Here is a 16,473-nt window from a genome sequence, read left to right as displayed (position 1 = left end):
ATAACAGCTCCCCTCTCCTTTTTATTTCAGAAAAATAAGCTATACCAGTAAATGAGAGGTGTTGTTGGCAGGGGTTTACTTGTGCTGAAGTCTGCTGAACACAGCCGTGTTGGTCACCAATCACGTCCCCACAGCCTTAGCCAAGACAGATGTAGCAATTATTTATCAAAGAATTTGTTCTTTGCTAGATGTAGACAGTGAGTGGTTCTTGTGCAAGAGGTGGTACTCACTGTCACCCATCGAGGTATAACACAGGAATAGCATGTACAACCTCCTTTTTCACTACTGTACTTCAGATCCACTTTTGTGGAAGCCCCAGTCACCAGGCAAAACAATGGTTTTACTTCCTTAGTCTGAGCACACCATCTCTGAAGTCATGTCAGTGCATCGTAACTTGTATGATCTGTATGATAAGAAGCTGTCAGCACTTAATATATTTTTCCAGATAACCCACCCAAACTAGAGTCTCTTTTCAATATTCTTCAGAGCAGCAGTTATCTGTTACAGTGACAGACTTGGGACATTTTATATCTTCTTACTAAGCTCTTTACCACTGAATCTGACTATCAGCAGCACTTCGGGTTGTCTGAGAGTTACTGAAGGAGGAAAAGCTTTCTTACCTAACCGAGCTGCTGGCAGCATCAAGGTCTTGCGCTGTCACTGCACCTATAATGGTCCCCACAGGTGTGTCTTCATAAACCTCCATTGTGTACATAGGCTTGCTGAAAACTGGAGGTTCATCCATGTCCAACACATTTATCTTCACAGTGGCAGTATCTTTGAATGGACCCACCGAATGAAATCGATGGTCAAGATGGAGATTGGAGGCCTCGACTTTAAAGGTGTACGCCTTTTTCGTTTCAAAGTCTAACGGCTGTAGAAAGAACAAAAACAAAACATCAGATTTGACTAAAAATTAAACATTGCAAAATCGTTTTGGTAGGATTAATCTGACATAACTTAAGTTGCCTTCAGCGTAAACTTCAGCTCCTGAGCTAATCATCTAAGCTTGTTTTGCCATTCATCTCATGCTAAGGTGGTTTCTGAAATAGGCCAGATGAATCATACCCAGGAAATTACTGTTTCTCCACATCAAAAAAATCAGGATGACTGGCATGGATATAAACAGTTACACTGTAGATGTCTGAAGTTAAATCAGTGAGGTTCATCTCTTGCAAATGAGCTGTGTGCAGGTTAGCCAGAGATTTGCATTCACAACTCCCATGCACAGGCAATCAGCTGTCTCTAGCTGATCCAGTTCCTTAAACAGAAGATTTCAATTTATTTTAGCAGGGAAAGCTTTCAGAGGACCATGACAATGATGGAAATGAGCCCAAATGAAATCTCGGATATATTTTACAATGGGTCAAACTAAACTTCAGGTATGGCTGGGAATGTGAATTCAGACTTGATCTGAACCAGGTTTTTCCTGCAAAATGTCTGTCTTAGCAGTGAACTGCTGTTCATGCTTTATATTTGAGCCACATGTACATTGAAAAATGCAGACTTTGACTCTGCCTTATGATCCTAGGTGTAATTCATAAGGTCTTGAAGGCAACATAGCAGCTTTTGTGTACCTATCTGGTTTTTTTTATGGAAATGCACCCTGCAATCAGATGGTTTTGGTGTGGGTTTCTGTCAATGTACATCAGATTAGTGCCTTTGGTTTTAGAAAAGTAATCCTCTCAAAAACCTTAATGCAGTTGTATTAGTTGAAAAAACCCAGAAGCTTTCTTTTCAGTTAAAGGGTTTAGCTGTGTTGGCTTTCATGTTGTTTTTAACGTTACTGACAAAGTCTTTTCCTGATGTCTGGATAACACTGGCACCTAGTGGTTTCTGCCTGTAATTGTCAACCTCGAAATTTTCTAACGGGAAAGGATATGCTATCTGTGAAAGAGAACAGGATCACAAGTGTATGAGCAACAATATTTCAATGTCTGTCATTTTTTTCCCCAGCCATCATTACCGCAGTGTTTCCAGTCATTTGTCACAGCTAGGATAGATTTAAATTCTGCCATTTTCTGTCCTTATCACAACAGGACATAATTAGCCACATGACTGGCTGGTATAAATGGAAGTAGCTCCATTAAAATCAATCGAGTTACCTTGACTTACATTAGCTGAACAGCTAGCATAATGATTTTAAATCCTTGTGAAAGACTTTATAATTTTAATACACCAGATGGTCAGTCTTTTCTGAGTTGGGCATTTAAAATTAGCCATTCAAGTCTATACACCATAGAAATAATCAGGCTTGAAAGCCAAGTACTACTAACCAATCCACTACCACATGCAACTATCCTCCTACAGACAAAATTCCCTGTAAAACCCAATATGAGTGGCACCTTCATGACTGGACTGACAGAAAGAAGAAGGAGCTAAGGCTAAGAAGAGCTAAACAAAATTAAGTGTGGAAGATCTTGTGACCTAGTGGTGAAACCCTAAGCTGTTACCTTCACTACAAATGGACATGCTGCTTCATTATCCAAATTTTTGTCACACTGTCTTTTCAATTTCTATACTACTCATGTTCACTGTTATGCATGGCCAAAAAAAAAATTCCCTCAACAAACAGAAAAACACCCACAAACTCTTCTCCAGCTGATCATACAAACTGTTAACATGTTTTCAAAAAATATATTAAGGGGAGAAAACCTGGAGTTTAAAGAAACAGTCTGCAGTGGAAAAAGTCTAAGTATGAGGGGTTAAACTAGAGATAAACGATTAAGATAGAGAAAGCAAGAAATCTAAGCTCTCAGTTAAGTAGTAATTCTAATTGATGCCTTGTATGTATCTTTCATACCCCCAAAATTGCATTAAAACTGTTCAGACTGGCTCCTGTGACTCATGAGTATATTTGCAGATAGATGTGCTAATGGAAAGAGCTGTAATCCATGCGGTCCCTGCAGGCTGTCTCTCACTGAGTTACTTTTCAAGGCAGCAGTACCAGGTCATGGTCCTTGGTCAGTGCACAGTCACAACTTTCATGATATGAGGGAAACAGAGTCCTTGCTTGGGGATGGACAGAAAGAAATAAGATTTCAAGCAATTCTGTGTATTGGTGTGCTCAGGCTGGCATATTTTACTGCACAGCTGCTCAGAAGTCAGATAAAGTGGTGGCATTACTTCTCTCCCCCCAGCATTATGGGGCAACGCTATGGTATATTTTCAAAAATTTTTTGAAAAGACAGTTTGACCCCAAGAAAGGAAAATGTTTTCCAACTGTAACCTCAGAGCAACCCATTCTTTCTTCCTGTCCTTCTATGGGTCTGATGATAAATACAGTTAGAGGTTAAACAATATGCAAAGTACAGATGGCACTCAAAATAAGACAGGCTGAAAGTGCTGAGCCATCGTCAGAGAAAGAAATCAGTGACAGACTCCCACAAAATGGCAGAATTTAGCCTTTTAATGTAAGTGAGGCTAAACTGCAGCTGAAACGTCTGTGGAAAGATGGGAAATGTTGCAAATGGTAAACCTAGGATTTAATTTGAAGAAAAAAAAAGATTTCGTACAACATATGCAGCAAAAGAGTACAGTTCAGTGTATGGTGTTTATGGAGAGCCCATGCTACAATCTCCTGATCAGTTCTGGTCTTCCCAGTTTTGAACAGTTGTGCCATATAGAGAGCTATTGACAGTCTTAAATTTTGGCATTTGTCTGATATGCCTGGAGTCTGCCTGAAAACAGAAGAATTGAATGTCTGCCTAGCTCTCGGGCAAAAACTTCTGGATTTTTAGTTTTAAAGATGTTAAAATAGCATTTCTTTGTATTTCTTTTTTTAGTAGATACCACTAAAATCTGTGAAGGAATTGCATGGTCCACACAGCATTTTAGCTGCCTTTTTTTTTTAAAAAAAAACCATATTTTGCTGTTACATAATAAATGTCTGACAGTGCTCAGTCCTATTTTCATTTTAAATCTGGAATGCTGGTAAGGGTACAAATGTAGCAGAATGTTTGAATCTTACAGAAAAAAACTAAGATTATTAAAATTCTTTCAGTTAATGAGATTTTAATGGAATGACTTCATAGAGGTGGTTTTCTTTTAAATAACCAATAGAAATATTTATTCCTTCTATAAAAATAATTATATTCAGAAAGCTAGGTTTGAATAGGGTTTTTATTTTGCAAGTTACAAGTTTTTTCACAGTAAACAGCATTTTTGCTAATATTAAGGCAATGCTTTATTAACTGTGAACTATTCAACAATTAGAGGAGTATTTCTAATTGATATGCTAAGTACCAGATATAGATGTATTTGGCCCCCCTACTGGTTCTTATCTGCCTTTTCTTATGTTGCAGTTACAAGCTGCTCTATATAGTCGCATAGTAAAGCACTATCAGCATATACACACCTGTGTGCAGCAGACGCATTCTACAACTCCCCAAATCAAATAACACATAATGAAAAATCACTTTATCTTGCATCTTTGGAAGTAGCAAGAACGGACTTATTTAGTAGGACTAGGAAAGCACATAAACAGCTCCATGTTAGAAATAAATATATTTAGAAATATTACTGTTTCCCATATCCAAGGTAGAAGTTAAGAAATGCTACTATATAGATTATCTGTATCTAAATTTATATATTAGATAGATAGATGGATAGACAGAGAGAGAGAATTAAAGAACTGAAAGAAAAAAAAAATGGGCTGAAAAATATAACGAATTCTGAAGAAAAGCATGGCAAGGGTGGGAAAAGAACTATCCTGTCAGTTTACTCTGCTTCACAAAGAGGCAGGATCAGAAACCCCAGAAAATTCTGCTTTTTATCCACACATAAGAGATACAAAAACATTGCTTGTGATACAGGTTTTCATGATCCACACCTACAATGATGGAAAAACCATCTATTGAGATGAGACTGTAAGCGCCAGGACATATGGATAGTTACAAACAGTAGCACTGGGTTGAGAGGAAGAGCATATTAACTTAGGCTTATCTTCATACTAGCGTTGTGCAGTTGTAGAGCAACTCTGTCATGTGTGCCTGTCTCAAAACCTGGCAACACTTTCCCCTTGAAGATGGGTTGAGTGTTTATGTATTTTGTGAAATACTGCCATCAGCCTATTCGCTGTGCATAGACACGTTTCAGTAATAGCACTTCTGCACTGGATTTTAAATAGCATAAGGAAATAATTGGTATTATGGAGCAGGTTGCTTTATTAAAGCAAGCTCTGGATCAAACAGGAACATTCATTAATTACAGAGATGAGAATGAACAGTAAAAAATGTCTGTAGGCCAAATCCACAGCAGGTGCTGTAGATTTGACCACATCTGAAGTGGGTGTTTCAAGATTTGATGGGAAGTGGGCAAAATATATGTATGTTCTGTGTCTGGAGAAGGGAAGAAGCTGGCCAATGTCAGGGGTTCAGCTCTTTGCTGCTCTCAAGTATCTTACCTGTTTCTGCAGGTGCCTTTCACTGTTCCAGGAAAAAGCAAACCCAACAGTTGTATCTGCAGACTGCAGAGACTGAAGATCTCCCCTTCCTCACTCTTTCTGTCATTCTTCTCTGTGGCTGCCACGGTCTTTATGATTGCATCTGCACCTGGGTCACCACCTTCTACTTGTACTGAAGGACTTAATATCACCTGCTCTTCTTCTTCAAAATGCAAAACCACAATTCCCACTCACACAAACTCATGGGTTATGATTATAGGCAGACGGTGCCTATGCACGCACCTGCAGGGGGTATTCCCTGCCTCTGGAGAATGAAGGGTTGGGGTGGGGTGAGCAGTCTGTACAGTCTTGCTAGTAAAGCAAGTAGTAGCAGTAATGCAATTCTGGCTGAGGATGTCAGGAGTCTGTCTTATGCTCACTATTATGATGTATAGATGCTATCAGACTGCTCTTACATTACAGCAATGTCCCAGCGCTACATACATGGGCCGTCCCCTGAGCAAGACAGCTTAGTCAGTGGTCAAACTTCTACTTCCTGCCTCCAATTAAAGGCTTTTTAAAAGTGGCCCCTGGGGTTACAAGGAAAAATACGCTCCAAATACCTCCCTGTAGCTACTGGGCCTGTTCATCATCCCCCCAGTTTCTGTTATTTTATCATCACTAAAGCGACTGTTTCTCATCATGCACTGCTGTGTCCTCCCTGACATGCTGTGACGTCATGCATACAGCTTTGCCACCTGATCAGTTAGCAGTGGCACACAGCTTACAGAAAAGAAGATGCAGGTGTTCCCTGAGCTTCCACTGACCCACATGGAGAAGCTCACTCAGTATAGTGCAGCAGTGTAGGATCATACCAGGTGAAGCCTAGAAACAGTTTCTTCCTGGGTTTTAATGACTCTGCACAAATGAATAAAGTCATGTCTGAGCCAGACTCAGTGCTTGAACCCTGCTCAGTTTCTGGATTAGCTCATGCAGAGCCAATTAAGAGGCTTCTGCACACAGTGGGCTTATCCTATAAACTCATCCTTAGTTTAATAAATTCAGAGCCAACTGTTCAGTGAAGCTTGAATCGTTCTGTTTTCCTTTTCTGTTGGGTGTGGTCATTGAAGATTTCTTATCCGTTCCAATAAAATCAGGAGCTTGCCTAGGACTGACACGTTTTCCCTCCATACTTGGGAGCACTACTCCATGCCCCACCTGAGGCCGCTACACCCTGGTACGAAGGAAATGGTCCCTTCTGTCACCCTGCTTCTCATAGCTTACACTCACTGTAGTTTGCTGAAGCATTCAGATAGGATGACAGATACTATATAAATATAAAACCCAATAAACACTGTATTAAATAGCATCAGACAAGGAAAGAAATTGGTCATTCTATTCCTAATACAGTAATATTTGTTACTCTTACAGAGAACTGTATGCAGCACTATCCTAAAGCCAGACATTTCCCCCTCTTTTTACTGATACTATTTTCCTTTTTTTTTTTTTGAGAGAGGAAGCTATTACAGTACTAACCACAAAGTGGTGCTAAATGGCATTTGCATAATTTCTTTAGCAGAGTATAAGAAAAGCATATATTTTTAAATACATATATATGTATCTCTTTAATATTTGTAAATAGCACAAGAGTAGTAGTTATCAAGCTTATATTGGATCATAGCATGAAAATAAATCAGCAAAGTTAAAGATGATTTAAGATGTGCACCTTGTCCAGCTGTGGCTGTTTGCTCCCATTTAGTGTCCGAGAAGCAGAGAATGGCCTTTTGTCTCCCCCAATGCACTTAGCGTGCTGAAAAGAACAGATTGGCTTGTGCAATTTTTTATCATCAAATGTACTTTCCACCAAAAATAAATGTAGTCCAGAAAGGCTTCGTTTTTCTCAATTTTTATATAGAAATGTCTCAAATTTTTTTGCATAACAACAGAACAAAAAAGCATGTATGCAGTGACTGACAGTTTCTGGCCACAAGAAATTTTTCAGGAAAAAATAAAAGCAAACTTTATAAATGGTTTTGAAATGGCTCAGCACTGAATTACTGCAGCACTTATAGCATCAGAATATGCTATGATACAAAAAAGAAAAAGCAAAGCTGTTTTTAAAGCACATGGCACTCTTCATTAGTGGCTTTGACTGTTTATGATTTATAATTCGTAAGTGAAAGTGTTGGTCCTATTCATTCACCAGCTTTGACTTAAAGAAGGACTTAAATGCATACCTAACTTAAGTATTTGCATAATCCCACAAGGTCAAATCAGTGTTTTGTACACTATGCAATGTGAAATTGCTTCTGTGCAGGCAAATGAATAGTGCTGTTGCAGGCTTGTACAGTACGGGTGGCATGCATTGTAATAGGTGTTTACAGAATTGTGAATGTCCAACATTTCTGAAAATCCTGAAAACTGCAACCCATGAAAATACATTTATATTATTACAGGCGTGGAGGATATGAAAAGACAACTCAATTAGCAGTATCTTTAAGAATCCAGGTTGCTCTTGTTTAACCTGGGATCCATCAAGGAACTTAAGTGGATGGATTTTGGATGATTCCAAAATGTCTTAAAACACTTGGATCATTTCAAACTTTAAAGCGTTAAAGAAATGAATGGAACCTTGTCCCTGAGAAAAGTTTTGTGAAGGGCAATGTGTAAGGTCTGTATAAAGGCATTCTTTGCTGGAGAGCCTGCATGTTGGGTTTATCTTCTTTCCACACTCCTGCATAGAACAAAGTTGACATTCCTTGACCTACACAGCGTGTCACTGTCCCCAGCCTCACTGTGCTGAAGAAGATTAAGAATGGATTAGGATTATATTTTTCCCGCTCCTGTTCAGTGACAGAGTTCTATCATTTACATTAGGCAACGTTAACCGATGTTCTGCTATTGTAAAAGTGCCCTAAACTTTCAGATATGCCTTATCTTGTTACTGAAAAGACTAAATAAATGCAGCTAAATACAATGACCAACTCTAAAGTATCTGGATATAGAATTAGTTGTGTCAATTTTTCTTTTATTTAAAAAAAAAAAAATTAATGGTTCCATTAGATATTATATAATTCCCCATATAGCAGTCTCAAAAGCGGCCAGGCATTTTGCCTGTGCTGGTCTAAGATAATTCTATCAGGAAAATTCATATGTGGATGCTATTCATCAGTAACAAATATTATATGCATAGTGTTTGAATCTGCATTGCCAATTTGAATGTTTTGCCTCTACAGTCATATATGTATGTATATGTGTGTGTGTGTGTGTGTATGCTTAACCGTAAGTATGGAAAAATTCCATTGCTGTGTATAAAAACAAACAGCAGAGCTGAGGCTTAGGACTAATGCAGGGAGATCTGAATGCTATCAAAAATCTGCTCTTGGTGCTCAAACATTCATTTTTCAATGGTTCCCACTCATTGCCATTTTCTAACTGGCAATGCATATGGAGGGGCATGCAGGTGCTTAGCCTGACAGTTCCAGAGGGAGCTGGTTTTGAGTCATCTGCACAGAGGGAAAAAGGTGATCAGAATTATTTTTAAAAATGAAACAAAGTTTACAAATTGACATAAGGAGGAAGCAGTACATTCAAACTTTAGTCAGAAAAGAAGAGAGTGTGTGAAGAGTACAAAGAGTTTGTGTCTCTGACAAATTACTTCTTGTGGGTATCCTAGCTTCCATTTTATGTCATTAAAACTAGCAGAAAAGTAAGTGACTTGACACATCTGGTCCTTCAATGCACCCATGGATAATTTACTGTTCCCTGTGTCAAGAGGCTGAAGCCAGGAATTTCCTTGTTAGAATGAGTATAATGCAAATACAGATCCATGGTCAGATCCAGGGGAAATTTAAGTACCTAAATTCTAAATTTTATTGGAACTAAAGCTCTTTTCCTAAAGCTTGTCTTAATACACATGTTCAGAACTCTTTCCTTCTCAGACCCTTGCAAATTGTTCAGCTCATAGATGTGTTTATTTTACAAAAATTACACCAACAAGCATGAGCTGTCTATAAAACATAACCTGGCCTTTCAAAATGACCTGGTAGTTCAGATTTCCTTCTACTAAACAAGTTGATCATTGGTGTATGTGTACATGCCTGGGCTCAGAAGACATTCATTGGTTAAAATGTGACTATCCCTGTTTTAGATGTCTGTTACTGAATGCTTTAATCACTAAATTCCAAATAACACTTATCCTTTTCATCTTTGAAATTCATAAATTCAGTAATACTGAACTTACTCTAGTACACTAAAGCAACATCAACAGCTGAGATGCAGTGTGCCTCCTTGCATGGATATCCGATAACCAGCCATTTGGGACACTATTAGGAGACTGGAAGTAGGACATGTCGATTTGCAACCATTTGGGACTCCTCTACCCTGAGTAAAAACTCTGTTCACCACAGTACTGTTCAACAGTTTCATTATTAAAATAATAAACATAAAATAAAAATTTTTAAAATAAAATGCCTGTAAGTGAAAATGAAATATATTATCTCAAACATAAAATATAGCTCTTTCATTCCATGTTCTGAAATGGAGCATTTTTCATACAGTTTTAGGTAGAAAACTTCCCATAAAAGAGAAATTATACTTCCTAGAAAGAGATAAGAATGACTTGTCTGCCATTAAAACTGACATTATTTGTGAAAAGTCATACCTGATTGTACATGGAATCAAACACTAAACTCCAGTTTCTTTTAAGACTAAGATCACAACCACATATTCTAATAAAGATACAAACTACTGTGTGTTACTTATGATGTGTAATTGCACAACATTTAATTCTCTTACCCAGTTTCTCACTTGAGCCATAGGTACATACACCCCACCAGTGCCACATACCTTTTTCAGTTTGATGACTCCTTCCTGGGTGTTCTCATCTGTTGTGATGTCAAACAAGTTTCCTCCATCTCCTGGAACTATGTTGTACTCAATTTCTGCATTCTTCCCAAAATCAGGGTCCACAGCTCTGATCCTTCCAATAGCAGAACCGACGTGAGAGGATTCAGGTACTTTTAAATGGAAGATGCCTGTGACAAAGTGGTAAACAGTCATTCTTGGGATTTCTTGATAATTAACATAGTATGTCTGATTAAAACCATGGAGCCTGTGCAAAATAAACAGACTTAAATCATCCAATTAAAATGATGAGATCAAACCAACAAAGGATTAGGAAAAGATATGCACGTTTTACCCACTGAACATGTTAATTTCCCCTAGTTTCTAGATTTCGTCCAGTGCATCTGTAAGGGCCTTAGCATCTCTATCTCTTGAGATATCTGTCTATGTTTCTATCGTTAATTTTATCCATGTGGTTGACTCTTCTGAATTAAATTCTCCTTGTAGACAGTAAATGTTTATAAGCATTTTCCTACTTCTGTGTTTAACAGTTTTTAGTATTTGAATTTTTATTTTGTTTGAGAAAATATATTTATGCATTTCACAGTAGTTGAAAGGAAAAATTCAGTGGAAGAAGGATTTCCACCCATTTCTGTAATATTCAGTCTTATAACTACATGTACAACTCCTTGGGGGGGAGGCAGGGGTAGGGAAGATATAAAGAGTATTGTTTATCTATTAGCCACCAGAGGGTGCTCTTACTAAAAGTACAGTGCTAAACATAGATTCTTAGCTCTGCACACTTTATTTTCAGTTTATTTACTATTAGTGGTAATAAAAGTTAAAAAAAATACACAAAAATTACACTCTCTTAAAATAATAATTACTACTGATATATGAGGGCAAAATGGTTTCATTCAGGGAAATAGCTCTGTTGAAAAAATGCCACATGCAATAGTTAAAATAGCTAAAAGAAAAGGTCCAAAATACTTTGAGTCATCCTTGACTTTAACGACATCAGTAGCAGCAGACCTTAGTTTATACCACTGTGCCCTGCTTTATTACACCGCCTGCCTTTCCTGTTCAGCTGCACCTCTCACTGGGGTTGTTATTTTGCACAGCTGGTAGCAACCACCACCACGGTGAGTATTTCAAGTGGCCAGGTAGTGCTCGCCTTTCTTCATGCAGCAGTCTTTGCTGTCAAAACCACCAGCAGCTTTTGGAGCTAATTTCAGCGGGCCCAGGATATTTGATTTGCTTCATCCTGGCTCTGAACCAAAGCTGGCATTTGCTTGCCCCATCAGCCTGCACATTTCGTTTTCCTGGGTCATCCTCCAACAGCTCTCACAGAGCAGCTGCTTCAGTGCAGGGTAACATTGGCAATGGCCTTCTCTGTTCCTCTACATGTGAATACGTAGGAGGAAATTTACACCTCTTTTTCAATAGTATAGCAGGACAGGCATCTGTGACTAGTGGGAGGCATATTAGGGGGATGTCTCAGAGATTTCCTCCTGGCAGTGGTTCAGTCACACTTCACAAAATAAGGCTCTGAGAAGTTGTATATCATGTAACAGCAGGACAGATGACTCCCACATCCAGCTGCTGAATTAAACAGCAGACACTGCTCCCTGTCATCTCCTTACAATGCATGCTGTGTCAGCTTTTTCAGCTTTACAATACTTCCAGGTGAGGAAAAAAAATTACATTAGCACTGCTGGATTAGGAGCAAACGTACTCTTTTGTGAGCTCGTAGTTTGGGTTATGGTACCTATATAATAGTCAATTTGATTGGCTCTGAAAAAATGAGTTTTGTCTGTTTCCTCCCTCTATCCATCAGTATGCAACGTATATCTGAAGGCAAAACTTGCTTTATTTGTTTGAGAAAATCCCTGTGTGTAAAGTCTGCTTCTGTCAGCATCCACATTTGGACATTACCATATGTGGCTTTGAAGTACTCATTGACTGAGCTACTAAGGGTTGTGCAATTATCATTCCACTATTTTTTTCCAAGGGAACATACTAAAAGAACCTTTCTTTCTTCTTTTTCTAAGGGAATGTACTAAAGGAAGCTTTACTTCTTGTTTTAACAGCTGGAAGGGAGCACTATGATACGAAATATTATCAAGACAGAGGAGCCTCATCTATTTTCTTAGTTGCACTTCAATGACTGAGTAAAGAATAAAATTTTAACTTGGTGTGCAGGAGGCAATCACAAATCCTCCTCTTATCTAATATCATTTACAAATATGTGTATTACTGGGTCTCTGCTATGCAAGTTACTCAGAAGAGGTGGAAGAAAAGGGATTCAAAAGGGCCTTGCCTACATTGGAATCTTACATTACGTTTCCTCAACATAGTTCTAGCCCTGATGCCCAGGTCTTTTACAAACACTTACATTGCATGACAGAAATCATTGCTGTCGTGTTTTCTCTTTACAGCCACAATTTTGGCGAACATAAAAAGTAAGAGCATATGATAATGGATTTTTCCTTCTTTGCCTAGTCGATCTATTCTTAGTGAACTGAAGAGCACTCAGATTCATTAAAACAAACATTCCTCTATAAAATACTGTACCTGGCTGTAAAGCATATGGGACTTAGATGAAGTCAAAGAAACACTACATTACTCATTTCAGATTGTTTAGGCTTTTATCAGTTATTTTCAATGGCTTGGCATTTCATCACTTCCAGAAATTCAACAGCAATAAAGATGGGGTCATTCAGATTAATTTGAAACTCTGAAGTAATCTTCAAGTCTGTCAGAGTCAGATCTCTGAAGATATATTATGTAGTTACACTGCCATAGTCCTCCTGTAATAGTATCTTCACAGCATATGGAAGCTGTTAATGGTGCTACTGTGACAACATACTTTCAGAATAAAAGAAGTGAAAACAAATAATGTATATTGTTGCCAGCTCAGGGAAAGACTTCAAGAGAATATAATGTATAGCATGAAAACCTTTTTATTTCCCCCAGAAAATAGTCTTTGTACAGAGGACATTTGAAATGATCAACACGCTAGACATGAAATGTAACAGAAAGACAGTTTTGTAGATTTTTATTTTTCTGTTTCTAAAAGACATTACTTCTTGCTGTGGACTTGCTGTGACAGTTTAGCATTATTCAGTTTTTATTGTCCATTTTGCCTGTATACACTACTACCTCCATTTGCTACAGAGGTATGTTGAAACAGGCCTGGGTAATAACCCTTTACTCCCAAAGGTCCTGAAAACCTTGTTCTCTGCAGCTTCTAGGAATGATGGAACAAGCAGCTCAGACAAACTTATGCAGCAGCTGGTTAACACTGCCCGAACGGTTCTGTCAAATTCTGTAGATTGTCTCATGTGACTTCTCTACCTACAAAAATCTTTCCTTCTACTTGCATAAATCTCTTTTAAATGTATTTTCTAACTTTGCTTCTGGCTTTTGTAAAGGATGAGTGATATGGGATGTATCAAAGGAACAAGCCCTTACTTCCCCCAAACTGCACCATGAAACTGGACTCTACAACTAGTTACCCTTTTGTTGATTTCAGTCATGCATATTGCATGCATGTTGGAATATTTTCATATATAGGAAAGCTAGTAGTAATGCATATTGCCTGGTCAAGATTTTTTGCTCTGTTGTAAACAGAATTTTAGGGAAAAAAAAAATTAATGGTTATTTTTAAGGCCAAAAATCATGAGCCAGTTGTCATGCTTAACTTATGCAACCCTTTGCACTTAAATTACACTTAAAATTCAACCCAGAATCCAAAACTAGAGAAAGCCCAGTGATTATATAGCTTAACATAAGCATTCAGGCATTTCCTTATAAAGCCTGTGTAGTCTCTATGTGACTCAAGGTGTGAAACTTCCTTGCAGTTTCAGGTTGAGCAGCGTGAATGATAAAAATAAATGAGTGATGATACTGTTGAAGCCTTTAGGCTGAAATGAATGACAGGGCTTATTACTCAGCCCCAAAAGCATTCAGGAAACCGAGGTAGAGATGAGCTAACGACTCATACCTTCTGCCTCTGAGTTTCTAAAACAAAGATGGTTCCAAAGAACATAGCAGAAAGAAATCAGAGCTAAGTGCAGGTAATCAGCCATATTGACTGAAATTCAGCACACATTTATAGTTATTTTGACATGATTAGATTAGTTTTAGTTTTTAAGGCTCAAAAGCTCTTCCAGGGTTTGATTTTTATTTACAAAGGGTTTTTCTGTTTTGTTTTGTTTATCCACACCTGCAGTTTACAGGTACACCAACATTTACCAAAAAGTTTTTCATTTCTGATGAGAATAAGAAATGAAAAACATCATTACAACTCATCAGCAAAACGACCATTAAGAAATAACCCAGGTTAGCATCTAAGGACTTAAGCTAAATGCATAATGGCCTCCAACCAAACAGCTGTAAATCCTATTTGAGCTTTTTTCTAATCTGTCACTATACATGTACTGTGTATGCAAGATTAACCTCTCCTGCTTTTTGTTTGTCTATATTTTTTCCAGTTCTCTTTGGCAGCTGCCAAAGTATTGCATTGCAGTTAATCATGATAGCATGAATCTTGTAGGCAACAACATTGAAATAAAATAATTTCTTTTTCTTTGATCTAAATCTTTAATGTTTTCTCACAAAAAGAAATCAGATTATGTATATTATAACATTCTTCTTAGCTTAAATTAACAAGGCATTTCAGTTTTTATCCTGGCCAGGTTATAAGGGCACTGATTTCTGTCTGTTTAGGAAGAATCCAAAGACAGCAGTTCATATATACTTGCTGGTGTTTTAACAATAGTGTAATAGGCAAAAGAAAGGATACTGTAAATACAAGCAGATACTCAGTATATTAAACCTGTTAATCAGCTACAGCTAATCAGCCTAATAATTAGCAGCATCTGATGTACCTGCTCCTAAAACTGAGAAGATGTGGTTTAGCACAGCAGTGAGATATATTTGTGCCTCTCCTAGCTGTGGGTCTGTGCCCTAGAGGGTGCTGGGACCCTGAGTAGGGAAGAGAAAGGCCGAGCTTTGTCACCATGTGCTCTGATGTGGGTCACACATGAGGTGGCACAGGCTGGTAAAACTTTGGTTATGGCAAGGCTTCTTCCATCCTCAAACCCACTGCTCTGGGTTAGGGTTTATGATCTCATTAGATATAGCATAACCATTCTTAAAAACTCCTGGTTCTCTGCTGTGGATCCCGAAGTCCACACCTAGCAAGAGCTACATCTCCCCAGACTGCAGAGATCCTGGATGTCCAAGGGTCCCCAGTTCTTCAAGGAAAACGAGCAGAGGCAAAACACCTTTTGAGTTTGATGCTGCCCAAGTTTAGGGTAGTCCACAGGATGGAGCTTCCCCAGAGCTGGCAGCTGCTGAGCCAGGACTCTATCAGCCCCTCAGGTGAGCTAGCAGACTCAGTTTTTGAGGATCTCCTCTTTCTTCCTTCCCTAAAGGGGAAAAAAAAGTTCATCATACCTGGTATAATTTTTGTATACTGAAAAAAATCAGTTTAACCATTTGCTGTTTTTTCCACTGATAAGATGTTGTCAGAAAGCTTTCTAAAAATAACCCCCCCCATTGCATGTCAGAGACTAATTACACAAAGCATAATATCCCCCTTGTTGGAGCAAGTGTTCAGGAAATGGGAAATGCCAGTTCATTTTCTCAGCTGAAGGTATACAGACCCACAGTTTCTGTCTCAAAGAGTGCTGGACATAGCAAAGACAATAGAGAATATTCTGCTTAACAGCATAATGTAGAAATAATTCTAGAAGCAGTTGCTTGGAACCACAGACAATCAGATGTGTGTGTCTTAATACCTAGGCAAGAATAACACTTGATCTTCTTTGAAGAATCTTAAATTTTCTTTTGTATGGTGGCACAGTTTCACTAGGAGGGGAAGACAACGCTCATTTCTAGAAAGTCCTCATGTTTATAATTATATGTTTCTTCTAGATGATATGGAGTTGAGCTCTGACAAGCTGAGGAGACCAAATCAAGTTCCTGAGTAACTGCTTTAATCCTGCTGTTATTACTGTATAGAAGAGATCCCATCATTATCACTTCCCCTTCCATTGGTCTTGCTATATGGAAAAGTGGTGGCTAAATGGTCATCTGTGCAAAGTCTGACTTTGTCAGTGTGTTCATGTGTTAGACAATGTGCTTCCTGGATCTCTGAGGGCTTATTATGTGGAAAATCAGTTGTAGATGACCAGCTCCATTATGTATCATGACCGATAAAGAACTGTTCTGCTAAT

General features: G+C 38.3%; 1 protein-coding gene across 2 annotated transcripts in view; it reads right to left on the bottom strand.

Moving 5' to 3' along the window:
- Positions 1 to 16,473, bottom strand: part of CDH12 (cadherin 12) — a 169,430-nt gene that overhangs the window by 41,466 nt on the left and 111,491 nt on the right. For both annotated transcript variants that reach the window (XM_075706280.1, XM_075706281.1), the window contains 2 exons: positions 10,232 to 10,419; positions 621 to 874 (listed from right to left, as the gene is read on the bottom strand). In XM_075706280.1, the coding sequence (XP_075562395.1) occupies positions 621 to 874; positions 10,232 to 10,419 (442 nt within the window). The remainder of the gene's footprint in view (positions 1 to 620; positions 875 to 10,231; positions 10,420 to 16,473) is intronic.

Source organism: Pelecanus crispus, chromosome 2 (assembly GCF_030463565.1).
Source record: "Pelecanus crispus isolate bPelCri1 chromosome 2, bPelCri1.pri, whole genome shotgun sequence".
Taxonomy (NCBI): domain Eukaryota; kingdom Metazoa; phylum Chordata; class Aves; order Pelecaniformes; family Pelecanidae; genus Pelecanus; species Pelecanus crispus.
This window is presented reverse-complemented; position numbering and strand designations above follow the sequence as displayed.